The following is a 27,807-nucleotide window of genomic DNA, read 5'->3' on the forward strand; positions in this document are numbered from 1 at the left end:
ACATGTATATTATCTTATCATTTTGGGACTGAATGTCCCTGGTGGGGGACCAAAATAACACATTTTCTTAGATGCAAGTCCTCATAGATTTTAAAATTTGTGTTATTTGTTAGCTCATTTTGCTATTACATTACATCTGTACATTTCTCAAAGAACACAAGTAAAGCTTATTTTCTACCAACTTTATATCTGTAAGCAGCAGAATCTCTTACTCAATCTTATTAAAGCAGAACACACTCATAGAGGATTTAAATGTGTGCATATTTCAGCTTTCTATCTAGTCCAGTGATAACCAATCCCAAATTGAGGGGTATTTAAAAGAAATTGCACACTTTTACAGTCATGAAAAGGATGGGGTATTTAGAACAGAGCCATACCGCCAAATGTAAATTTAGCAAAACATGCCAATAAAAGTTGACTTAAAGGTGCTATATGTAAGACTTTTGCAGTAAAATATCCAAAAACCACTAAGCCAGTGTTATATATTTTGTTCACTTGAGTACTTACAATATCCCAAATGTTTGCAACTATTTGTAAATCGTGAGAAAATTGCATAACACAGCATAATCAGATGCAGCTTTATTTTTAGTAACAGTAATAGAGTATTTTCTCCATCATACAATACGTTTTAAAATGAATTTCATGCCATTTATCAACACAAACCATCCAGCATTTAATATGATATTCTAAAATCGATCTATCTTACTGCAGTGTGTCTCAAACAAGTGTCTCGCAGCAGTCGTCGCGCGAACGCACAGAGTATCGCTATAACATAATTTTCAACACACTCAAATGTATCTAATATGATAAACAGAGCTGTGTTACCTCATACTCATGACCGGAAAAGCGGAAGTGGCGTCGGCGCCTGTGTCATAATAAAAGTTCTGCTGCTCGTGAGGCGTGTTGTGCAATCGCTCCAGTGGCCTCGTTCAGCTCCCACAACACTCGGTCCTGCTCTGCTTTATACTACAGTAACGTTAATAATCGCATCCATGAACATGATTTCTTCACGAGTCCTATCCCAATTCTTCTCCACCGGCTGTGAGGTGAAGACCACATGTCCCACGATTCCGCACTCAAACTTAGCATCATCAAGCCACGCCTTTGTTTTGAATATGCCTCTAGCGGACAGAAAATATTACATATTGCACCTTCAAAAGTTTGACTTTAGTATTTTTGAGTTAAAACACCTGAATGAAATGTATTAAAGTGTCTGTTATTCTTATGTGCTTTTCACTCTATATCTTTAGAATCAGTGGCTCCTGTGGTTATAAGGAGGAGAGGTAGACCACCAACTGGTATTTTTATCTAAATATCTTTTTTCTCCAATATCTGAATGTCACTGTTTGATAGATTGTTTTAGATCGCTAACAGGCACGTCACTCAACTTGTTTTGTTCTTTTTTGAAGGGTTTTTTCTTATTGTCTTTTTCTCCATATCTGAATGTCACTGTTTGAATGATTGTTTTAGTATATTTTAGCATATGCCCTTAACAGTTTCTCTGTATTCCTCAAACAGCGGCTCTCTAATGGCTCCTCCAAAGTGTAAGACAAGATACTTCACTAAGTTGTTCTTTCTTTATATGAATCTAAATGTCTTTTTCTTAATGTCTTTGATTTTATCATGTGCATGTGGCTGAAAAGTGTACAACATTTCTTACCACACCCACCGTGTCTGTCATTTGCTCCTCCTGCCACACTGCCCTAAACAATAACTAGAGCTAATAGAAATGACTTATGGGTAAATGTTGATTCCTGGTGTAGCACTCTTTAAATACTCTTAAATATCTCGGATATGTAGACGTTGCCAATTGGAAGATCAACAAATGGCCAACAAATGAAGGTCTGCTTATGGAAATTAAATATATTTCTCAAGGGTTTTTGTGCTTTTGCTTTAAACACTTTAAGTTTAAATAGTGCAAAAACGCTGCTTGAAGATCATTTCAGAATTAGAAATTTTATTAATGGAATTGGAACAATTTTTTTTCTTTTTCGAAGGTATGTTATTACGTACAGTAGCAGCCTGTATTAATTCACCATACTTCAATTTTTTTTTTTTTTTTTTTTTTTTTCGCATTTTGCCATGTACAGCTGAACTGATGACATCGTGATGACATCATCACTACATTTGTCTGATGATGTAATCGTCATTATCACAGCTATTTTGTCTGTGTATTTCAGATGAACTCGAGCCCCAGACAGACCCTTTGCTCCAGCTGGTCTCTCTTCAGAAGGCCACGGGATGCTGGGAACTGAACGCAGCGCTGGCCGACGTGTTTGGGAAGACTGAGGACGAGGTGGCCAATCACAGACCGGTGCAGGTGGGGCATATGATGTCATATCCTCAGATGTGTCACGATTGGTTCAGTGTTTGTGACGTGTGGTTTTGTGTTCCAGGTGGACGGCTCTGTGTGGGCCACCGTTCTGGCTTTGATCTGGTTATACTCGTGTAGATCAAATGACCAGGTTGAGTGGCAGTTTGTGGCCATGAAGGCGGCGTCATGGATCCGCTCTCAGAAACGTGAGACAGTTTTTGTTCAGCAGTACATGTTCTTGAAGAGTGGTGATTGAGTTTGGAGGTGTGTGTTTTTCAGCGGATGGCCTGTCGCAGTGTGTGTGTGATGGGAACGTCCTGTTGGGATGTCATGTGACTGAAGACGTGCTGGGAATCTGAAGACTGCAGATGAAATTACTCTTACTCTTTATCATAAATGAGTGTCTGTTTGTTTTCAGAGGCAGAGGGATTGTTTTTTTTAGTTTATGTACGTTTTAGGGCCCGTCCCAATTTCAAATCATTGTTTTAAATGTGATTCTATGATTCTATAAGTGCTTCTTAAGATAATCTTAAGAACATCTAATTGTACTTAACTGTGCTATTTTGAGACACCATGAAATGAACTAAAATTTAACATACTATCTCTGTATTAAAAAAAATTATTTAGTTACCACTTGTAGTATACTAGTAGTAAAACTAGTTAGTTATTAAAACTAACCTTACCAACTTAAAGGTGCAGTATGTAAGATTTCTGTCCGCTAGAGGCCTATTCAAAACAAAGGCGTAGCTTGATGACGCCAAGTTTGAGTGTGGAATCGTGGGACATGTGGTCTCCACCTCAACGGATAATACAAAAGAATAGGGATAGGACTCGTGAAGAAATCATGTTCATGGATGCGATTATTAACGTTACTGTAGTATAAAGCAGAGCAGGACCGAGTGTTGTGGGAGCTGAACGAGGCCACTGGAGCGATTGCGCAACACGCCGCGAGCAGCAGGACTTTTATTATGACACAGTCGCCAGCGCCACTTCCGCTTTGTTTATCATATTAGATACATTTGAGAGTGTTGAAAATGATGTTATAACATTACTCTGTGCGTTCACTCGGCGGCTGCTGTGAGACACTTGTTTGAGACACATTCATAAACAACAACTTCATTCTTTATAAATTTCTCCAACAGTGTGTAATGTTAGCTTTAGCCACGGAGCACCATCAAACTCATTCAGAATCAAATGTAAACATCCAAATAAATTCCATACTTACGCGATTAGACATGCTGCATGACGAACACTTTGTAAAGATCCATTTTGAGGGTTATATTAGCTGTGTGAACTTTGTTTATGCTGTTTAAGGCAAGCGCGAGCTCCGGGGGCGGGGAGCGTGAGGATTTAAAGGGGCCGCAGCCTTAATCGGCGCATATTTAATGATGCCCCAAAATAGGCAGCTAAAAAAATGAATAAAAAAAAAATCTATGGGGTATTTTGAGCTGAAACTTCACAGACATATTCAGGGGACACCTTAAACTTATATTACATCTTTTGAAAACACGTTCTACGGCACCTTTAAAATGTATTGTATGATATAGAAAAATTCTGTATTACTGTTACTAAAAATAAAGCTGATTATGCTATGTTAGCTACTTGACAAAATAGTGTTTCTCTGAGGCATGGTAAAGCATGGTACTCGCAAAAAATATAGAAAATTAGTTTTAAACAATAAAACTAAATGTTGAGCTATATAACAACACTTAGTTTTCTGTCTATAAATATATAAAAACAGTTGTTCCCTTGTCTATTAAAAAGTAATATATTAAAGCGTCTTTGGTGTTTCCATGGTTTCTACAAAATAAAACCGGAAACCGAGGGTAACGCGGTTATGACGCAATTGACAGGCGACTCCTCACACGTCCTGGAGCCTTGGTTAAAATTGCAATTTTCTCTCGATTTACAAATACTGTAGTTGGAAACATTTAGGATATAGTAAGTACTCAAGTGAACAAAATATATAACATTGGCCTAGTGGTTTTTGGATATTTTACTGCAAAAATCTTACATATTGCACCTTTAATCAACCTAACCACCTTTTCAGCTTAACCTAATCACCTAACTAACGTAACCAAGCTAACCACTTAATCTAGCCAACTTGATCAACCGAGTCCTCTAACCAGCATAACCATTTAACATAACCACCTAACTAACCTAACCAACTTAACTAACCTAGCCACATAACCAACCTAACAACCTAACCAACGTGTGTGTCCTATACTCACTGTGCTGTGTGTGCACATGGATGGGTGAAATGTAGAGCACAAATTCCAAGCAGACTATGGGAACCCATACTTCGCCACACTTCCAAGTCATTTTCACTAAAGAAAATGTTTGCTATTTTTATGTGAGATGATGGTCAGATCAAGTCATCTTCATTTATATAGCACCTTTCACATTATAGGAAATTTAATGGACAGAGATTGTTTTGGCTTTACAGCAGCTCTAGGAAAAAAGATGCAGTATTATGGTATCACTAGAATATCCATGACAAAAGATTTTTTCAGTCACTTATTATTTTCCTCTTGGTTTTCTTTTCACCCTTTATATTCCACTGTAACATAATAAAAAAGGACAACTTATCCTGCACATTTTTGGTCTGTTCTCCCGATTTAGAATGAATCAATGCACTGAGATTCTCTCATTTTTCTTTTTAAATCTTCTCATCTCTCTCCAGGTTTGTTTCACACGGCTGTTTTAAAATGTAATCGTCTCTCTTTTAACTTCTAATGCCTGTTAGCAGTGCATAAAAGGGGTAAATACAATATTTAGCAGAAGGAAAGTTGGATAAAGACAATTATATAGAGACTGTATCAAACATGGACATACTGATTTGGGTTGAGAGTACAACTTACCTATATACTATCTTAAAGCTTCTCCTAATATAGCACAAAACTGTCAGCCTAGCAACAATATTACAGTAACATTAACACAGAATTCATAAATCAATACTAACGTGTGTGCAATAGTGTAACTTCCAAATGATCAGAATTGTCAATAATGCTTCTGATGACTTTTATTGTGAAATATTTTCATGACAAACTCATTCCCCGTGCAGGAACTAGAGCCCTGGCATCACATGCAGCCTTTTCCTGTACAATCAAAAGATTCCCTTTTTAAAATAAGAGTCCTGATGTTAGGAAATATCATTCCTTCAACATACACACACACACACACACACGTTCGTTTTTGTCAATTGTGGGGACATTCCATAGGCGTAATGGTTTTTATACTGTACAAACTGTATTTTCTATCCCCATACACTACCCCTACCCCTAAATCTACCCATCACAGGAAACTGTGCACACTTTTACTTTCTCACATTAACTCATTCTGTATGGTTTGCAAGCCTTTTGAAAAGTGGGGACATGGGGTAATGTCCTTATAAGTCACCTCTTTTTGCAATACCTATGTCATACCCATGTCATTATACACATTTGTGTCCTGATATGTCACAAAAACGCACACACCCACACACACACACACACACACACACACACACAGAGAGCAAATAAAAAAAGCCATAACTACAAGTTTGGAATGACATGAGGGAGAATAAATAATGACAAGTTAAATAAAGAAGACATAAATTGTGCAGTGCGGAGAAGTAAGAACTACTGGTCTAAATAAACTGGTTGATGCGTTAAACTAATAACATAATTAATAAAACTATGTATATGTGTGACTTGTAATGGATATTTTGTATTAACATATTGAAATAAAAAATTGACAATGCTTATTTTTTTGGAATATTGCATTATTTATTTTAAATGATTTATCCATGCACAACATTATTTTTAAATTCATGTGTCCTCATATTTAATCAAAACAATTTCCCTTTTCTCTTGCAGCGACATCTCTTCTCTGATGATGTGTTTATAGCCGCGAGGACGGGGCAACCTGTCGCTCATGTGAGATTAGAGCAACTGAATTAAAGAAGGATTGCTGTTCTGTTCATGATCTGTATTCTCTTTGAATTTGTGTAAAGCTGAAAGAAACAGAGAAAATACAATTCATTTCTTAATTAGATGAAAACTTTAGTTCTTGGTTCAACTTACTGCCAGTAGATATTTAGATAAATGGAGTTGTTTGAGTAAAGTGAAATAAATAATATTTTATTTAACAGTTTGTAACTTACTATATAGACATTCTTTTTATTTTAGCAGTAACCTGTTGCTCAAAGGAAGCTTCTCTTTGATGACTGAAGACAGAGCAGCTAAACCTGAATCTGTGACATCACAACCATACAGCCTGCAGAGAGAACAACGACACACTGTTCGACACATTTCAGCTCTTCAGGAATTTTTCAAAGTGAAAGTAGATGGCTTGCTTGGGATCTTTTAGTGTCTGCTGATCACTTTAACTTGTACACTAAAATAACTTAAGACTGCACTCAACTGTCATTGTATTATCATTGTATCATTTTTAAGTGGGCCAATTACTTAGTCACATTTTGACTACTATGTCTCTGATCAGACTACAGACCTCTTTACAAGGAAAACATAAAACATTAAACGTCTGTTTTAAAAGTATTTTAACAATTTCTCAGTTTGACTGCAATGTTGATCAAGCAACTTTAAAATTCTTCATACCTCAGTGTCTCTAGTTCACAGACAAGATTCTTCAGAGCAACAAAAAGATGCTCCACTCCTGCGTTTCCTACAGTACTTTTTTTTTTTTTTTTTTTTTGAGATTTTCAAATGTGAGAGGTTTGATGTCAGAGCTGTGGCCAGAGCAGAACAACCTTCATCTGTGATATCACAATCAATAAGCCTGCAGAGAAAATCATAATTTATTATTACTATATGAATTTATAATAACACAAAATATGATGAATTGCATTATTTTTTACACAGGAAGTGTCTGACTTGGTTACAGTGGGGCAAAGAAGAATTTGATACACTGCTGATTTTTCAAGTTTTCCCACTTACAAAGAATGGAGAGATCTGCAATTTTCATTGTAGGTACACCTCAACTGTGAAAGACGGAATCTAAAAAAAAAAATCACATTGTATGATTTTTAAATAATGAATTTCCATTTTATTGCATAAAATAAGTATATGATCACCTACCAACCAGCAAGATACAACCTGTTAGTTTGTCTTTAAAAAGCCCTCCTATCCTCCACTCATTACCTGTATTAATTGCACCTGTTTGAACTCTTTACCTGTATAAAAGACACCTGTCCACACACTCAATCAATCAGACTCCAACCTTTCCATTATGGACAAAGAGCTGTCTAAGGACACCAGGGACAAAATTGTAGACCTGCACAAGGCTGGGATGGGCTACAGGAAAAGGCAAACAGCTTGGAGAGAAGGCAACAATTGTTGGCACAATTATTAGAAAATGAAAGAAATTCATGCCTTTGTATCTGAACATTTAGAATTTTCTTCTTCTTCTTTGGATCTTTCAAAGTTGTGACGCATATATTGCTGGAGGAGCTCAATTCTATCATGCCACTTTTGTCTCTTTTATGAATGGTGTTTTTTTTTAAAGGCATAATGCATTGTTTAAGTAAACGAATGAAATAATGCTGAAAAATTCAGTGCTGATTCCTGTGGACAATGTGAATCTTGCTCAACTTGTCAAATAAGTATTAATTTCTGTTTAAATGTGCAGCAGGTGTCAAGGTTCTGCCCTGGCGGCCTTGTCTGTGTCGTCTTTGTTCTATGTCTCTGTTTGTGTTGTGTGTCAGCACATAGCTTTGACTTTATTTGTGTTTGCCATGTGCTCCTCTTGTCCTGCCTCCTTATTTGCTGTCACCACGCCCCCTTGTTTAGTCCTGTGTGTGTGTGTGTGTGCTCTTAGATCTTGTCAGTCAGTGATAGATTTAACTTTCCTTCTCTGATTATTTTCCTTCTTGAAAAAATCTAGTTTTACTTGAGTTTTGTCTAGTTCGTGTGTGTGTGTGTGTGTGTGTGTGTGTTTCTGTGAATTGTGGGGACTTTCCATAGGCGTAATGGATTTTACACTGAACAAACTGTACACTATCCCCCTACACTACCCCTACCCCTAAACCTAACCATCACAGGAAACATTCTGCATTTTTACATTTTCAAAAAAAACATAATTTAGTATGTTTATAAATCCATTTACATTGTGGGGACCACTGGCTGGTAGGTGGTCTCAGGTTTATATTACATTGTGGGGACATTTGGTCCCCACAATGTAATATAAACAAGTACACAACATGGTGTGTGTGTGTGTGTGTGTGTGTGTGTGTGTTTCTAGTTCTCCAAAGCTTTATTTTTTGGTTTCTTTTGTTTTTTGATTTGGTCAACTAATCCTTTTAGTTTAGTTTCCTGCAAGGGTGTTCTCTTGCTTTATTTTGTTTGCTAGTTTCAGTCATTTACTTTTATAACTTTTGTTTCTCTAGTCTTAGTTCTCTGCTTCAGAATTTGTTGCCTCATGTTTTATTTTATCAACTCTCTCTTGTGCCTTGCCTGTTTGTCTCATGTCTTGTCTATTGTTTAAGTCTTGTGTTCGTTACTGCCCTCCTCTGCCCTGTGTCCTGAGTTTGCCTGGCCACTGTTTTTGACTGCCTGGCAGCCAAGACTGGAACTACTTGAGAGATCAGCATCAAGCTTCGGGTTCCTCATATTCCTCACTGGTTCTTCCCACCTTCATCCCGCCTCGTGCTGCTTTCTAAGCTGTCCTCAAGTCTGTTGTCACCTTAGACTGATTCTCAGTGGTCACTCCTCTATGCCTGTCATCATGTCGTCTGCCCTGCCCTGCTGTTTGACTGTTTCACACCTTAATCTCCCTGTTGTGCTCTGTCTTTAGTATTGTTAATAAAATCCCTTTACTGCTCATTCTGCGCCTGGGTCTTCACTCCTGCAAAACCTGACAGCGGGATCATTGTTGCTCCTGAGAAATGTCAGAATCATTGTTTTCTGTGAAAGATCCAGATCTCCAAATGGATAAACTGAAAGAAAAGCAAAGACCAGTGATAAATACTGAGTGTACGGGTCAATAGATTTTATTTATTTATTTTTTTTTTTTGAGGAAGGATCTTCTCTGGATACACCACTCGTAGACAAGTTTGTGATTTCTGAGTTTGACTTGCAGAGTAATTTTAATCACTGTGACTTTACCCTAGTGTCTCTAGTTTACAGCCAGCTTTCTCCAGTACAGCAGACAAACACTTCAGCCCAGAGTCTCCTATGATGTTGTTAGACCGATTCAGCCATTTCAGCTCTGAGAGGTTTGATGTCAGAGTAGCACAACCTTCATTAATGATACCACAACCAGTCAGCCTGCACAGAGAAAAACACTTAACTCCTCCTTCAACTGGGGGCTCAACAGTCTCTGACTAAAGGAGCTACCCAAGGTCCCAACTGTCTCATACAGAGGGTGGGAGGTGTTGTTCTGGATGTTTGATAGCTTATCCAATATCCTTCTCTCACCCACCTGCTCCACTGAGTCCAGAGGACAGCCCACGATGGAGCTGGCCCTCGTAACCATTTTGCTGAGCTTTTTCTTATCCCTCTCCATGATTCCACCACTCCAGCAGACCACAGCATAAAAAATTACTGATGCAACTGCCGTATCATAAAAAGTTTTCTGTAGTGTTCTACACACCCAAAAGGACCTCAGTCTCCTCAGCAAATGGATGCGACTTTGGACCTTCCTATACAGAGCACTCATTTTATCTGACCAATCCAATTTATTATTTATGTGAACACCCAAATACTTGTAAACATTCACCCTCTCGATGTCCAGCCCCTGAATGTTTACTGGTACAGTATATGAAGCCTTCCTACGAAAGTCAGTCACAAATTCCTTTGTCTTGGTAGCAATGATGTGAAGGTGATTAAATTCACACCAATCAAAAAAGTCCTTGATCACTTTCCTATACTCTAGGTCATTCCCATGTAATACCTGTCCAACAATAGATGTGTCATCTGAGAACTTCTGAATATGACAATTGCTAGTGTTGTAATGGAAGTCTGATGTGTATAGGGTAAACAGGAAAGGAGAAAGCACTGTCCCCTGTGGAGCCCCAGTGCTGCAGAGCACCTTTTCAGACATACAGCCATGAAGCCTCAAATAGTGTGGTCTGTTTGTTAGGTAGTCAATGGTCCATGCAGTCAGCTGACTGTCAACCCCCACCCTCTCCAACTTCCCTCTGAGCAGTGACGGTTGTATTGTATTAAAGGCACTGGAAAAGTCAAAGAATATAACCCTCACAGTACCTCTTGGCTCCTCCAAGTGCAAGAGCAATCTGTGCAGCAAGTACGTAGTGGCGTTGTCCACACCTATGCCTGGTTTATAAGCAAACTGCAGGGGGTCAATCTTCGGGCTCAACAGGGGTCGTAGATGGTTCAATATCAGCCTCTCCATAATTTTCATCAAGTGAGAAGTTAACACCACAGGTCTAAAGTGGTTAGGCTCCCTGGGATGTGCAATCTGAACTGGAACCACACAGGAAGTTTCCCACACAACAGGAACTTTCTCCAGACTAAGGCTCTGATTGATAATGTACAGAATCACCTGACAAATCTGGTCTGCAAAATCCCCGAGCAGTGTAGTGAACAGCAGACGTGATGGCACCAGAGCTTCACAACAGACATCCCTTTGTCCCGCTTTAATTAATACAAAAGAATGTGATAGGACCCTCAACGACAACTAAATGACTATTGTAATCAGGATTTCCATAGGTGGCAGACAGGAAAGATGACATCAACGGCCCATTGATCAAAGGCTAATCTCATCACGAGTTGCCTTTGTTCACCTCAGTCCTCCATGCCTGAGTCCAAAATGTAAATGGCCATGGACTCCTAGGGCTGCCAAACCGGTTCTGGCTAGAAGCACAGCAAGAACAGAGAAATGCTCAAAAATAAAGACATTTTCTAGACATGTTGGCTTGAAAATCACCGAAAATGAACAGGAATACTGTAAGGAACATGTCCTATACATCCTTTTACTCATCCAGGAAACTGTGCACACACAGTAGAAACCAAGAAGAAGGGCGAAGAAGACTGGACAGACAGCCAGGGCGAAGAAGACGGCCAGGCCGAAGAAGACTGCACAGACGGCCAAGCCGAAGAAGACTGGACAGACGGCCAGGCCGAAGAAGACTGGACAGACGGCCAGGCCGAAGAAGACTGCCAGGGTGAAGAAAACTGCCAGGGTGAAGAAGACGGGACAGACAGCCAGGCCGAGGAAGACGGGACAGACGGCCAGGGCGAAGAAGACGGGACAGACGGCCAGGGCGAAGAAGACTGCCAGTGTGAAGAAGACTGGACAGACAGCCAGGGCGAAGAAGACGGGACAGACGGCCAGAGCGAAGAAGACTGCAAGGGCGAAGAAGACGGGACAGACTGCCAGGGCGAAGAAGACTGGACAGACGGCCAGGTCGAAGAAGACTGGACAGACGGCCAGGGAGAAGAAGACTGGACAGACGGCCAGGGAGAAGAAGACTGCCAGGTCGAAGAAGACTGGACAGACGGCCAGGGAGAAGAAGACTACCAGGGGGGAGAAGAAGACTGCCAGGGTGAAGAAGACTGGACAGACAGCCAGGGTGAAGAAGACGGCCAGGCCGAAGAAGACTGGACAGACGGCCAGGCCGAAGAAGACTGGACAGACGGCCAGGCCGAAGAAGACTGCCAGGGTGAAGAAAACTGCCAGGGTGAAGAAGACGGGACAGACGGCCAGAGCAAAGAAGACTGCAAGGGCGAAGAAGATGGGACAGACTGCCAGGGCGAAGAAGACTGGACAGATGGCCAGGTGCAGACGACCACTGGGTCTGGAAGTGCGGAGAGTATCGGGATCGCGATAATCAGAGTGGAAGGCATAGAACTTTGCAACGGTACAAGCTCCGCTGCCACCGAAGCTTGTTAAAGTTGGCCCCCCCCCAAAAAAATTCTTTGGACCCTTACAAAGGTTTCACACTGCAAGCGTAAGCAGCTCGTGAGCAGCGCATATTTTTTTCCGGTGTGCGGGTTAACCATCGGATACATTCACACAGGCAGCAGGAGCAGTGCGTAAGCGTCAAGCGGGAGCACTGCGTAAGCAGAAGTGAAGCTGGGGTTTCAGCGCAGAGTCTATTTTTGCTGCGCTGCTGACGCTCAATTAAAGTGAAAGTACACTTTTGATGGACAAAATATAGAATTTCACACAAAAAAAAGTGTTCAAAATGCACAGAATAAGCATGTCTAATGTGTTTTAACAAAAATTTGAGTATGACAGAAAAGAAAATTACGAATCAAAAGTTATAGAAGATTTACCCATTTAAACTTGTTTTTAATTATTCAGTTTGGGTTCAAATATGGTGTATTATAAAAAACTAAAGTAAACTAGCCAGAAATGTGATATATAAATATTATTTTAGTTATTACACAGATAGATATATAGGCTGCAGCATACCCAAATCAAACCTGAGTTTGCTGCTTGTAAACATGTGCACGTGGCAGATGTAAAACACAAAGCTTACCTCATTTGTGTGCAGCAATTGATGACACGAGGCTTTTATTTATTTTTATTTATTTATTTATTTACGTTTATATGCGAATGTTGTACACCTCCCCATGTTAACAAACTTTCAAGAATATCAAGTTTATAAATGACCAACTTGTAAAACAAATTTATAGCTGTCTTTGTGAAGAAATGCCCTCTTTATATGTAGCTTCGAGCCGCTGCTGTGACGCTGTACAAACGCTTCCAATGTGAATACTTGCACGTCTCTGCAGCTGCAGTGACGATGTAGTTACGCTCACACGCTGCTCATGCTAGCAGTGTGAAACAGGCGTTAAGGTTCTCTTCTTCCCCAACAGTGAACGATGAACCACACAAAATTAAGGCATAATCTATAAAGTCTCTTAGACTGCAATTGAACTTCCCTTCAGGAAACCAGGTTTTATGGGCTCATTTAGGCCAAAACGGAAAATGTCCTTCAAAGACATATCGTCAAATGGAACTTAAAAAGATAACTCACAGAATTGGTGAACATATTCTTCAATAGATAAGTCTCTTTGCCGAAGCTGTAGTAGCTGGTCGATTGGATCCATGGTTGAACTGGAAAGCCGCTGCATCTTGGTATGTGTGTGTGTCTGAGTACAGCTTATAAAGAGTCACTGATGGGAAACAGGTGCGAGTGTGTGATCGGTTCCTACATGGGAAATTGTGGGAAATGGAGTCCATAAAATAAAGTTGATGAACACAGACCCAAGGCACATGTAAGAAATACATTCATTTTTAAGCCCAAATAAGCTTTTAATAGACAAGATTTATTGTAGTGATACAGACATTTTCTCTTATTTGTTGGATGCCTATTCCAATCAACTTATCTTATAAAAGCATTTTAACAAACATTTCACTAACTTATTCTCTAAATATTCTGAAAAGTATTTAGAATGTAATAAAATAAACAAACTTACAGTTCTAATTCCAAGCCTCACACTGTCCAATTGAAATGAAAGTAAACATTCTCTCAGATCTTTAACACCCATAAAGGTAGATGTTCCTGTGGCTGAGATCCTTGCCCTTATGAATGGAGGTGATGTATGTTACAACACAGGAGATGAAATGTAAATATCAAAATGTTTTATACTGAGAGCTTTAGAAAACAAAATATTAAGTTTTTTCATTCTATATTCAAGTACTGAACATAGAAATGAAATGGGTTAATAATATTGTTCCAGTTTAAAAGCAACCTCTGTTTCTAGAATATTTTACACTATAAATAACAAATATTATTTTATTAAATGTATTAAATAACAGATGTCCCAAAGGTTTTATTTTGGAAAATCCTTAAGGTGATTTCAAAACACATGTGAAGAGAAAACATTTGGATTTCAGAGCTGATCTCAGAGCGGCTTGACCTTCGTTTGTGATGCCACAACCATACAGCCTAAAGAGAGAACAATGACACATCCATTATACTTTTAGTGCAGGTGATCATTACAATTCAATCATGAAAATGTAGTAAGTTGATGAAAAACACAACAGAAGAAAAATTAAGTAAAAAAAAATCATACCTGGTCTACTCTTGTCACTTTTTGAAAAGACGGATTTCTTTGTGAATGAACTAGGAAGCTACAGTTTGTCACACCGCATTCAAGATTAATAAAACATTATCAATAAAAAATGATTTGTGATACCAGTTTAAAAGCTGAGAGATTTTCTTTGTGCTAATAGTGTATCTCCATAAAAAGGTCTTTGCTAACTCTGTGTTACGTGCTGGTGTGTATGGACGAGGCGTATATGGAAATTCACAATTATATAGGCTTGATTAATAATCCAGGAGCAGGTAGACAACATCAACACAATAACTAACAATAAGAACGGACAAGGAGTGCAGGGAGTGAGTCCAACTTAAAGGGAGTGCTGACGTGGACAGACAGGTGCTGGGAATCTAGGGAGATGGTGGGTCAGGAGTCTCAGGCGGCCGTGACGGGTCAGGGGCCATGGGCGGCGATGGCAGGTCAGGAGCCGTAGGCGGCCATGGCGGGTCAGGGGCTGTGGGCGGCCATGGCATGATGTGGGCACACCGGCTGAATTGGGCTCGTGAGCTGCTGAAGTGGGTTCAGCAGCGGTTGGAGCGGGCTCGGCAGCGGCTGGAGCAGGCTCGGCGGTGGCTGGAGCAGGCTTGGCGGTGGTTGGAGCGGGCTCGATGAGGGCTGGAATGGGCTCTGCGAGGGCTGGAGCGGGCTTGGCGGTGCATGGAGCGGTGTGTGGAGCGGGCTCGGCGGTGCATGGAGTGGGCTCGGCAAAGCATGGAGCGGGCTCGGCAAAGCATGGAGCAGGTTCGGCGAAGCATGGAGCAGGTTCGGCAAAGCATGGAGTGGGTGCGTGAAAGGCTGGAGCAAGGTTGAGGGGACTGAGAGCTGGTTCAGCCCAAAAGTCTAGTCCTTATCCAGGACTGGCATCTTGGGCTACACGGAGGCAGAAAACTCTGGAGATTGGGGCTGCTTGGTGGCCTTTTTCTTTTTTCTTCTAGGCCATCTGGGCTCAGTGGAGGATTTTTCTCTGGCCATACAGGGTTTTGGGTCTGGCAGGACACCAGGGGAATGCTCACTGGAGGGGCAGGCGGAGGAAAATGGAGATTGGCGAACTGGCCAGGCCGCCTGTGTTTCTGGGGAGACTGGACGAGGATCACACGATTTATCAAGAACCTCCTCAATAACAATATCAGAACAATTTAGAAACAAAATCAGATTAATTGCTTTGACTAGGGAAAAAATAGCAGGCAGGTTTATTAAAACGAATCGTGTCCTCATCCAGCCCCACCAGAAAACAGGCGTTCAAACAAGCATCTGGCCAATTCGCCAAATAAGCAAGCTCGACAAATTCCTCCACATACCTCTCCAGCGAGCGACCATCCTGCCGGAACCCACAAAGTCGATCCGAGGCTGTAGCAGGCTTGGGAGGCCCTGGAGACGCAGGAATCTCGGAAAGGAAGAATAAGCCCATCTTTAGATTGCAGATTTCCAGCGGTAGGGTCCGTTCTTCTGTTACGTGCTGGTGTGTATAGACGAGGCGTATACGGAAATAATATATAATTATTTAAGTGAAATATAAGTGAGTGTGTTTTGTCATTAAAAACGTTAATAAATGATCTTGATCTATAATGCGAGATGGGCGCCTTTTTTTTTTTGCATGTAAGTAAGTGGCCGGTGATCTGGGAGAAAAGTAGAATAAACTTTATAGTTACTTATACTATGTGTGTCTGATATGAATAAAACACGTAGGCAAATTATATTTGAATTGATTGTTACTGATGCTTCCATAGACATCAGTATGTACTTTACAAACTCTAAATGTATTGTTTTACTATGCATATTTAAATGTCTGACACCTAAAATAAACATTATGTTGTTGAAAACACTGCATAGTTGTGACAAATGACAAGCGCTGCTGAGCGCGTCCGTCTCTGGCTCAGCGCCAGCTAAAGCGCGAAAGCACAGTTTGAATCTGGGAGTTAAGTGACGTCACTGACTGTTCTAAATCCCATATTTGGGACCGTACTCTCAGGGGCACATAAATAAAAATCCCATTTGTGGGACTCAAAAGGTTAATAGAGATGGACACAAAAATGACCAAATGTCCTCTCGTTTGTCGCGCCCCACCTGTCATGTCTCTATTCCCCATCAGTGGGGCGCACCCCACACTTTGAGAAACGCTGCTCTAGGCAAACTTACCAAAGTGTATCCAGTACACAACGGGATTCTGTACAACACCATAGAGAGGCTTAATCCCTGAGTCACTTAGAGGATTTCTAGACAGATTCAGAAATGTCAGGTGTGAGGGGTTTGATCTCAGAGCAGAAGCTAGAGCTGCACAACCTTCATCTGTGATGCCACAATCATCAAGCCTGCAGAAAGGGTGATGAAACTCTTCATTCTTAAGTTCAAACATAAATCTAATTTTAGGCCAATGATGTATAAACTCTTAGATAGATCATCTTACCACAGCATTTCAATTTTACAGTCTGGATTTTTCATTGCACCAGAGAGCAGGTATACACCCAAGTCTCTGATTCTATTCCCTGACAGAACCAGATATTTCAGATGTGAGGGGTTTGATGTCAGAGCAGAAGCCAGATCAGCACAACCTTCATTTGTGACATGACAATGCATCAGCCTGTATAAAGAAGTGAAAGTAAAGGTGTTGATAATTTTCAAGCTGCACACTGGGCATCCAAGGCTCAGATTCATGAAATTCAGAAAGAAGCTTTAAGACTGGTCTGTTTTCGACTCAGAAACAGTGCATTTCAGCACTTCAACAATGTGACCTTTCTGTCAAAATAGTTCCAGGTGCTTCTAGAAAGACAGCAACAATTCCATTATACATGTAATATGTTTGAACTATTAACTGGACTGCAAAATTTTAGATTAACGTGCAATTCCATTGAAATCTTCCATTGATTTTTTTTTTTTTTTTTTACTGATAAAAAGACTGCTGAGGATAATATAATACAACAATATTTATAATAATCAAAATATAAATTTTATGTCCCTATTTCTAAAAGGCTTATATGCTGAGAGGTGTGTAAATGGTTAATCCTTATTATCTGGCCTTTTAGTGTCATTATGAAATTCTGAAGTCATGCAGGAATCTAAAGGTGATCTTACCTCAGCGACTTTAGTTTACACAAAGGATTTTCTAGCACAGTAGAAATCCATTTCACTCCAGAGTCACCTATTAGTTTATTCTCAGAAAGATCCAGTTCTCTCAGGTGCAAAGGGTTTGATCTCAGAGCTGATGCCAGAACAGCACAACCTTCATCTGTGACATCACAGTCTCTCAGCCTATGGTGGGAACAATGCAAATTAAGTCAGCAGAATTCATGGATGGTCAGTGGTTGGTCTCATAATCTTGAATATATTAACAAAATGAGTTCTTGTATGTTGGTTATACCAGACTGATGTTTGATTTGACTGTAGAGTATACAGCCTAAATATGGGTGGGCGTTGGTTTTGGAGTGTTCTCTGTTAGGGGAGTGGGCCCCTCACTAGTGCCGAATGGGCTCTCAGTCTGTTCAGGGCCCTTAGAATCTGTAATTGCTAACTGTTTTTTACAGTTCAAAAAAATATTAATTCATGTTTCAGGATTACACTCTTCTCTAATTATCACAGGCAGATTTATGATGAAATTGTATGTAAATTATCATTGTAAATAAACCTAAAGCCTATTATTTCAATTTTTTGATGGAATAATATGCAACTCGCATGAAGGTAGTATTACTTCAGGTTTTCCACATGGCAGCGAGGATTCTCTAGAGCAGCAGACAGCCGCTTCAACCCCAAGATTCCAAGTTTATTCCGACACTGATCCAGTTCTCTCAGGTAAAAGAGATTTGATTCCATTGCTGAAGCCAGAGCAGCACAACCTTCCTTAGTGAAACCGCATCCCTCAAGACTGCAGAGAGAATAATGCAAATCAGGATGGACAGCTTAGTTTATCATGGGCAAAAAAATGCAAAAAACCTGAAACCTCAGATTCCCTTAATGAGGACCAGACAATGGTATGTTCTTACCCCAGTATGGTTAGTTTACAAAGAGGATTATTTAATTCAGCACATAGCATCTTTACTCCAGAGTCTCCAAAATTATTCTTAGACAGATCCAGCTCTTTCAAGTGTGAGGGGTTTGATCTCAGAGCTGAAGCCAGAGCAGCACAACCTTCATCTGTGATTTCACATCTAGAAAGCCTGAAGAGAACAATGTACATAAAATAAATAGGACTAAAGACAAGTTTATGTGACATAATAAGTAAAGACAAAGATGCTTTGGAATTTTAGTCAGGCTATTAAACTTCTGTTCTGGAGGGGCTATTCAAGTTCTGGAGGACTTGTGTCCTGTAGGATTTACTAACAATGCCAATTTAACCCACCTGTCTGTAATTTACAAGTCATTTTGAATGACACCTCAGTTAGTTTGTTTGGTTAATCTCAGCCGAACACTGGCCCTCCAGGACTGGAGTTTAAGAAACCTGTTTTAAAGACAAGGTAATATGTGACATTCAGAGAGATTATCTTACCTCAGAATCTTCAGTTTACAATGTGGACTCTTAAATCCGTCCATGAGCTGTTTTACTCCCAAATCTCTCAGATTATTATTAGACAGATCCAGCTCTCTCAGGTACAGGTTCTCAGACCTGAGAACTGATGCCAGAACAGCACAACCTTCATGAGTGACACCACAACCATTCAGTCTGCACAAATAAATAAATAATGGTTACTGAGTAATGGTTCCACATCTGCTGCTAACTGAAAACATGTATATGGCCCTGAAGAATGATTCACCTAAAAATTAAAATTCTGTCATTGTTTACTCTCCCTCATGTTGTTCCAAACTTATATAACTTATTTACTTCTTTGGAGCATAAAGAAGATATTCAGTGTTGTTGTTCTGTTCATACAAAGCACCTTATTTTTCACATAAGAGTGGCCATTTGTAAATTAAAGGGGTACTTCACCCCTGGAAAGATGAATGTGTATTTAAAATTGGTCATTTATGTAGTAGAAATGTGAAATTATTTTTGAATTTGGAGCTTTCTAGACTGAGAAAAGGCAGAAAATGTAACTCCAAGAATGCACTTGTTTTGCCCAAACCACGCCTATTGGTTACAGGCGGCATTACCAGGAAAATTCAAACAACTAGGCTTGCTTTGTTACATATTAATTCTATAAATCGTGAGTTAGTTCATACATGACTATGGTAGCAGAATAATTTTTGTGTGGTAATAATAATAATAATAAAAAAAAAAAATTTCTTCATCTTACCCTGTACTCCTTTTTTTTTTTACACTAAAGTTCTACATTATAGACTTGTGGAGGGAGGCTGAATGGTTACAGTCACTGATTTTGCTGTAATTACTTACTGTACACAAACTACCTGCATTATTTCCCTTCTTAGAATTTATTCTGGGTTAAAACAGTGAGCCTAATGTAGACTTAGACTTTCACATTAAAAAGATGATGCAAGGCAGGACCATGTAGTATAATAGGCTAACACATACTCTAATGTAGCAACACTAAATGTTTTTAACAAGAACCACAACCAACCACAACCAGAGTTATAACTTTTTATTAAAAATAAATAAATAATAAACACTTTCACACTCAAAGCTCTTCCAGAGCTTCAGCAGTTTCCTTATATCCACAGTATTGCCCGTCAGGAGCTGGATATCTGCGTCTGATATCCTGAACAACACAGGTTGGCAAAACAAGACGATAACCTTTCCCCAGTCTCTCGCCTTGCAGGACCCATTCCATAAAGTGACGGTAGGCTGTTAGATGATATTGTCTACAAAACAGTAAAGCACAACGTTAGCAATGCAAACTATTTGCACCTACAGTATGCTAACATAGATGTAAATATAACAACAATAGCTCAGCTGAATACGTGGGAAGCACGTTGTGATAATGCCGGGTGTTCAAACTCCGTACATGTCGTATTGGTAACAAATAAAAAACAAAATACTCACTTTACACTAAGCCGTCCGTTTGTCCCTGCGGGCCTTGGCTGGCGTTTCCAATTTATCTTCGAGATCCTGAAATAGGTTTCCAGGACCCCCCTGTCCATGTGTGGTTCAAAACTAGGGTGCTCGGTTACGCATGCTAGCGGTGCCGTTTCATCAATGGATTCCGTGATCTTGTCCAGAAGAAAATGGCATCGTTGAAATTCGCGACAGCAATAGGATTCTCTTTCACTGTCCATAGGCGCACAGCGAGAGCACTGACACCACCAGTTCGTCCCAGCTCGAGTCTGCCCGGGCTCTTCCTCCCGAGCGCCAAGCAGGTCTTGCTCCTCTGCTGCAGCAGCTGCTCTAACCGCCTCTTGTTCCTCCATCATCCGCAACTGTTCGTCGCTGTATTGCAGCTCGTACAGGTAGCCGTGAACATCCGCTTCTCGTAACAATTCTTCAAAATCCCCTTCTGCCATTTCAACTTCAAAACTACCTTCCGCCATTGTCATAACTTTCTCCACAGCCTGTTAGCTTAGCTTCTACAGAAAGATGGCTGACACTATCTTTACATTCTGTGAGTGAGATCCCACCCCATATGGGCGTGGTGAAAAAATGCGGAACTACCTGCTATTACTGGCTGTAGTTTTAAGCCTCTGGCCAAAAAAGCCTCCGATGACGCAAAATGACGATTTTTGCGTCATCGGAGGCTTTTTTACAGAATAAAAATGCATAAATCTCTCATCTCGGGCTGATATGAAGGGGGAAAGCAAGGTAATTCGAAAATACTAGTGGTATTCTACTAATACAAAGCTTAATGCTAAATCCTGAAGTATCCCTTTAAATGTGTCTGTCTTCCGGTGTAATCCGCTTCCAGTTATTTTATAGCTGTACTTTATAGCTGTACTCATTTCACACTGGACGCGCAAGCAGAGCAGAAGCTAGTTTAAGCTTGTTTAAGCGCAAACAGGTTTACCCTTTACTTCACTTTATTATCCTTCTTGTTATTTCGGCTAATTAATTGGAAATCTTGAACATTCACAGCAAAATTAGGTGGACAGAAGTCAATGGTAACTAAACATTCTTCAAAATATCTTCTTTTGCATTCTGCAGAAGAAAGAAGTGCATACAAGTTTGGTATGACATGAGGGTGAGTAAAATAAAGGAATAGGTGAACTATTTGATTTTACTGATATATTCAAAGTCTTTTTAAGTGACACAATTGCTTTGTATGATGAAATTTAAGTCTTTATTAAGTAAAACCCCACTGGTTCCAAACATCTGTGTATGTGTATGTTGATTAGTGTTTTGATTTGATTAAAGTGAAGCCAGAATAAAGACAATAAAGGCTTAAATTTTAAAGCTAAGCTTAAAACGTATTTATTTAGACTGGCTTTTAATATCTAGCAGTTGTGGTGGCATTTTGTGTATTTTATTTAAAAGTTACTTTTTAATTTTTGTTTACATTGTTTTGTTTTTATTGGAAAGCACTTTGGTTCACCTTGAGTGTTGTAAAGGGCTGTATAAATAAATGTTGATTGATTAATTGATAAATTTGTGCATCATACAAAGCAAAAGTGGCAGCTCAGAAGACTTTGCATATACCAGTCAAAATTGTAATGATGAATTTCACTGTATCTTTATGCCCCTTTCACAGCTTAAAAGTTTTGGACTACATTGACTTTTGTTACATGGAAAAACTGTTGCTGTATTTGGGTTGGGTTTTCATGCATAGCTGCTCCTTCATAGAAACTGTTTTTGAATTTGTTCTTCAGCTTTTGTTTAACTGTGTAGCACATAGAAGAGAGTTGAGATTTATTGCTATAAAACATTAAAATACACAGTTAATAATGCCAAATCAAGTAATATAGATCATTTGAATTTTTATAATAGAGAAACGACAAGCAATAGTTGGTATTGGCACTACAAAGTGGTTAATCATGCTACGTATATAACTATCAAACAGAACATTAAACATTAAATTTACATTAATGTTTAACTTCGCGTTTATTTTTCTGTTATATTAATGTGAAACTGCTTTGAAACAATCTAAATCACTATATAAATAAATGTGACTTGACTTGAACATAAACAAAGAAAGCAATATAATTAAAGGATCTAGATGAAAATATTTTGACTCCTATGACAATGATTCAAAATATTGTATTTTGTGTTCTGCACAGGAAAAACAGTAATATAATTTTGGAATGTCGTGGGTTAGTCAGTGACAGAATTCTCATTTTTCGGTGAACAATCAATTAAGGAATAGACAAGGAATAAGCATTACTACTGAGTCATTGCAAGTTTTTTGGCATTTACCATTATGTATATACTGAATGTCAATACTGTTACTTACCGAGCCGATCTGGATGCTTTAACCACATGTTGCAAATTCAGAAGAACTTCATTTGCTGTATTTTGTGGACCAGTGTACTTGTTCAACTCAAACTCATCCAACCAACCCTGCCCTGAAGATAGCAATACAAATGCTAAAGCTGACCATTGTGAAGGCGAGAGTTTGGTGCCCCTTTGACTTCCAGAGCTCATGTAGTGTTGGATTTCCTCTTCTAGAGATCGATCACCTAACTCATTCAGACAATGGAACAGATTGATTGATTTTTCTGAAGAAGTACACTCCTGGATCTTCTTCTTGATGAACTTAATTGTTTCCTCTGTGCAATGAGAGTGACATTTTGTCTTTGTCAGTATGCTTTGCAAGAGAATCTGATTTGACTCCAATGAGAGACCCAGAAGAAAACGAAGAAAAAGATCCAAATGTCCAGATTTGCTCTTCAGGGCTTCATTCACAGCTCTCTGATGCACTTCATGTAAGAATTCAACCCTGGGTAAAGTTTGACCTAGTACCAAAACCTTAAACGTGGTCAGAAGTTTAGAGATCAGAGACAGATCAGAATTAATGAAGTCAAATGCATTTTCTTTTGAGCTCATAAAGGTTATGTGCACATATAGAGCTGCAAGATGTTCTTGAACGCTCAGATGGATAAAGCAGTAGATTTTTCCCTGCATCCCAAACTCCTCTTTGAAGATCTGATTGCACAATCCTGAGTACACTGATGCTTCTCTCTCAATTATTCCACATTTCCACAGATCTTCCTGGTAAAAGATCGGATTGCCTTTCACAAGCTGCTGAAAAGCCAATTTCCCAAGTCTGAGAACCATGTCATCATCTTTTACTTTATTCTCATAGTCCTTCTCACGTATAAAGTTAATCTGAAGGGTCAGGAAGTGTGTGTACATTTGAGTGAGAGTCTTGGGAATCTCTCCACTCTCTGATCCAAACAACATCTTCTCTAGAACAGTGGCTGAGATCCAGCAGAACACTGGGATGTGGCACATGATGTAGAGGCTCCTCAAGGACTTCAGGTGTGAGTTGATTTTATTGGCCAAAGTCTGATCTCTGATTCTCTTCCTGAAGTATTCCTCCTTCTGTGGGTCACTGAAGCCTCGTACCTCTGTCACTCGATCAACACACTCAGAGGGGATGAGATCAGCTGCTGCTGGTCTGGAGGTGATCCAGATGAGAGCAGAGGGAAGCAGATTCCCCACAATGAGGTTCGTCAGCAGCACATCCACTGAAGCTGATTTAGTCACTTTACACAACCTTGCGTTGTTCTGAAAATCCAGAGACAGACGACACTCATCCAAACCATCAAAGATGAAAATGACTTTACCTTCATTTGGAGAGATTTCCAGTTGTTTTGTGCCCATGGAAAACTGTAGAAGATCTTTAAGACTGAATATTTTGTACTTCAGCAAATTGAGCTCTCTGAAAGGAAGTGGAAATATGAGGTGGACGTCCTGATTTGCTTTCCCTTCAGCCCAGTCCAGAATGAACTTCTGCACAGAAACTGTTTTTCCAACACCGGCGATTCCTTTAGTCAGCACAGTTCTGATGGGTAGGTCTTGTCCAAGTAAAGGTTTGAAGATGTTATTGCAGTTGATTGGTCTGTCCTCTGTAATTGCTCTCCTAAACACTGTTTCAATCTGCCTGATCTCATGTTGATTATTGACCTCTCCACCTAAAACTTCAGTGATGTAGAGCTCAGTGTAGATCTTATTGAGGAGGGTTGGGTTTTCATGCATAGCTGCTCCTTCATAGAAACTCTGGAATTTGTTCTTCAGCTCTTGTTTAATTGTGTAGCACACAGAAGAGAGTTGAGATTTATTGCTATAAAACATTAAAATACACGGTTAATAATGCCAAATCAAGTAATATAGATCATTTGAATTTTTATAATTGAGAAACGACAAGCAAGAGTTGGTATTGGCACTATAAAGTGGTTAATCATGCTATATAACTATCAAACTGAACATTAAACATTAAATTTACGTTAGTATTTACCTTTACATTTATTATCCTGTTATATTAATGTGAAACTGCTTTGAAACAATCTAAAGCACTATATAAATAAATGTGACTTGAGTTGAACATAAACAAAGAAAGCAATATAAAGGATCTAGATTAAAATATTTTGACTCCTATGACAATGCAATATGAGATTAACCAAATTCACTGTCAAGAACTCTTTTAAGATCTTACATGGGTCCTGAAGAATTGTCTTTAATGTTACAATGTGGAATGCAGTCCTTAGACGCATCTCTTTTCATTCTCACGTGGCTGACATCTAATGACTCTGATTCATCTAATCTCTCCTTGTGGATTCCACTTCTAGTAAAACAGAAAACAAAAAAAAATATAGAGAATTTCATTCGTAAACTGAACCACCACAGTGAACAGAACAATTTTGTATGGTTTTTTTGGTGGTTGTATCTATAGTCAAACCATAAAATAGTATTCTTTGATGCATCACTTCTTATTGACACCAGTGTTGCCAGGTTTCTCTAGAGCAGTGGTTCCCAACATTTTTTACTCCTCTCCTAATCAATACTGCTTGGCCCACCTCCCCCCACTCCCTTTTTTTTTTATTTCACAAAAACATTTGTATTGTAGTGTTATTACTTTTCAACCCCATGTTATTATTTCTTTAAAGAAGAAACTCAAGATAGATTTAGTTATTTTTTGCAAACATACTTTGCAGACATTCTTTACAACTTAAAAGTACTTACCCTGCTCAGTAATACAGTAACTTAAACAAATAAGCAAAAGTCAACCTGCCATACCAAACAAGTCAAGACCAAAGGGAGATACAAAGGACTGAATTTAAATACTATGAGGATCCATTCAAAATTATTAAACACATATATAACACCACTGATCCTCTCAAACTTCTCCAAAACACGCTTGTTCAGCGAGTATCCATTATAAAACATTCACAGTGCTTTAATTTTGACAACTACGCGGCCCAAAATAGGTGATCCCTTTTTTGAGGGTTGGGGGCATACGTATATTACGCAATCTGCATAGAGTACACCTTCAAATGGGATTTTTTTTTTTTTTTTTTTTTTTTTACAGTTTTCTCTTATACTCTGCCAAAAATGTTGTTTGTTTTCGTTCGTTGAAACGTTTTTAGTCCCTTTCAAAAAGTCTAAATAAGATATTATTTACAAAGATAATAGGCTATATGTGCATTAATGGCTATGAATTTTATTATTTAATAAATGTCTTACTGTTTATCAAAAGCAGCTTGTAATACAATAACGATGCTGAATCAAGTTACTTTAGAAGTCAAAATGTAAAATAAGTTACAGTCTGGTAAAAGAAGTTACAGTCAGTTTGTGGGTTCAGTAATGTAGCCTTAAACGCATGCACTGTCATGAATAACCATTTCTGTGGAAAAAGATTTATTTGCCTGACACCACACTCATAGCGCTGATTCAAACAGACAGAGCAGCAATTGTATTTGAATTGACAGACAGAGAAACTTCATTACATACTAAATAACAATAAAGGAGTCATACGTTTAGTCCTATAGGTGCGAACCACTAATAAGCTCAAAATATGCAACTATATTCTGGAAATAATTTTTAAAAAATGTGACTGCCCAAATCTGTAAGAAACTTCTTGAAAAAACAAGCCCAAAATCTCTTATATTTGGACTTGGCAACACTGATTGGCACGCGACTGACATCTACTGTAGTGAGTCTGATCTCTCCTGGTGAATTCCACTTGTTATGAAACAGACAGCGAATAAATTACACCAAATTGCAGTTGTAAACTGAACCATCACATTGGACATGAAAAATTTTGTATATTCTTACATGTTTCCTGGGGGATTATTGCCAAACTCTACAAATAAATCCTTTGATGCATCACTTCTCATTGACACGTGGCTGACATTTTGTGAGTCTGATCTCTTCTGATGGATTCCAATTCTAGTAAAACAGAGATGACAACATTTTTAGAAGACTTTAATGTTAATTTGTTCAGATATCCTACGTTTCTTTTGCAAATGGACTGAAATAAACAACCTGGTCTCATGACAAAAACGTACCCGTGGGCATGTTTTCCCGAGTCGCGAAATACGTACCAGTGAGTACATAACGCTGCAGTTTTGCTGCGAAATGTCCACTGAGCGGCGCTAAAAGCGTGTTCCTTTTTTTTTTTTTCCGGAGCAGATAATAGAGTGAATGCGGTACGTTTTTATGACGTTGCTTTTTAGACGAATCGCCGCGGTTCTCGATTTGACATTTGCGCTCCGTTTCGTTTTAAAATAATGTCCCACCGACGCTACGCCTAAACCTACCTGATGGTGTTAACAAAAGCAAACATGACGTAAGAAGCTTCCGCGATCGTGTACCGTTTTTCAGCTTGTTTAGATCTTTTTTTTTTTTTTGCACCAGTCAGTCGCCTTTCGCGGGATTCGTACCCAGGCAGGGGGGGGTGAAGGAATCGACTCCTCGTCGTAAGTCCAACTCCGTATCGGCCGAGCTACCGAGCAAGCTTGGTTGCGGCCAAAAAAAGCGAAATGCGTAGAGCCGGGAAGTCCAAAGTACGTTCGTTTACAAATCGGGCACTCCGGTAAGAAGCGTCTTGAAGTCGTGACATGATATTGTGCGAGAAGACATCAAAACGAGGCTTTACGAATTCATAATCCGACCCCGGCCGTCGTCGAAACCGTGTGTGAAAACGAGCCAAAGCGCTCATTTATGTTTTACTGGCCTCTAGCGTTCGTTTCTGACGGAAACTGCGGCCAGACATACGCGCCGGTACGTAATTTTGTGTCTCGCGAAAACGTGCCCACGTGTACGTCTCTCCCATGAGACCAGGTTGGAAATAAAAAATGAAATAAAATGAATTTAAAATGAATTAGCTTTTGTATAGCCAATTCTTTTAAACTCTTACATGTTTCCAGGATGATTGCATTTAGCAGTAAAATTCAAATTCCATTCACTCTCCTGGTATATGGTCACAAACAGACATAAATTTACAGGGGTTTATCAGCGAACCAATTAATTCTATTAAAGGTGCCCTAGATTCAAAAATTGAATTTACCTCGGCATAGTTAAATAACAACAGTTCAGTACATGGAAAAGACATACAGTGAGTCTCAAACTCCATTGTTTCCTCCTTCTTATATAAATCTCATTTGTTTAAAAGACCTCCGAAGAACAGGCGAATCTCAACATAACACCGACTGTTATGTAACAGTCGG

The 27,807-nt window shown here is 39.3% G+C and overlaps 3 protein-coding genes across 10 annotated transcripts in view; 1 reads left to right on the top strand and 2 right to left on the bottom strand.

The window, feature by feature from the left end:
• LOC125248158 (von Willebrand factor A domain-containing protein 5A-like) overlaps positions 1 to 6,292 on the top strand; it is a 32,925-nt gene extending 26,633 nt beyond the window's left edge. For 3 of the 8 annotated variants that reach the window (XM_048159838.1, XM_048159837.1, XM_048159839.1), the window contains 3 exons: positions 2,181 to 2,320; positions 2,397 to 2,520; positions 2,594 to 3,120. In XM_048159838.1, the coding sequence (XP_048015795.1) occupies positions 2,181 to 2,320; positions 2,397 to 2,520; positions 2,594 to 2,673 (344 nt within the window). In that variant the 3' untranslated portion in view covers positions 2,674 to 3,120. Of the gene's footprint in view, positions 1 to 1,250; positions 2,321 to 2,396; positions 2,521 to 2,593; positions 3,121 to 6,171 lie in introns of those variants that run through there. The other 5 variants (XM_048159841.1, XM_048159842.1, XM_048159840.1 and 2 more) reach the window with 4 other exon arrangements.
• LOC125248160 (NACHT, LRR and PYD domains-containing protein 12-like) lies at positions 5,968 to 27,706 on the bottom strand. Its single transcript, XM_048159845.1, has 14 exons — positions 26,414 to 27,706; positions 24,795 to 24,923; positions 23,112 to 24,422; positions 22,590 to 23,045; positions 18,806 to 18,979; positions 18,303 to 18,476; positions 17,398 to 17,574; positions 16,733 to 16,906; positions 16,465 to 16,637; positions 13,260 to 14,174; positions 7,252 to 7,311; positions 6,913 to 7,093; positions 6,459 to 6,571; positions 5,968 to 6,308 (listed from the first exon to the last, which is right to left on the bottom strand). The coding sequence occupies exons 1-10, from the start codon at positions 26,473 to 26,475 to the stop codon at positions 14,131 to 14,133; spliced, it is 2,874 nt and encodes a 957-aa protein (XP_048015802.1). The 5' UTR covers positions 26,476 to 27,706; the 3' UTR covers positions 5,968 to 6,308; positions 6,459 to 6,571; positions 6,913 to 7,093; positions 7,252 to 7,311; positions 13,260 to 14,130.
• Positions 19,575 to 20,921, bottom strand: LOC125248159. The gene is made up of 2 exons (XM_048159844.1): positions 20,255 to 20,921; positions 19,575 to 20,073 (listed from the first exon to the last, which is right to left on the bottom strand). Exons 1-2 carry the CDS (start codon positions 20,743 to 20,745, stop codon positions 19,890 to 19,892), a joined length of 675 nt encoding a protein of 224 aa, XP_048015801.1. The 5' UTR covers positions 20,746 to 20,921; the 3' UTR covers positions 19,575 to 19,889.
• Positions 27,707 to 27,807: the final 101 nt, after the last annotated feature.

Source organism: Megalobrama amblycephala, linkage group LG16 (genome assembly GCF_018812025.1).
Source record: "Megalobrama amblycephala isolate DHTTF-2021 linkage group LG16, ASM1881202v1, whole genome shotgun sequence".
In the NCBI taxonomy this organism is placed as follows: domain Eukaryota; kingdom Metazoa; phylum Chordata; class Actinopteri; order Cypriniformes; family Xenocyprididae; genus Megalobrama; species Megalobrama amblycephala.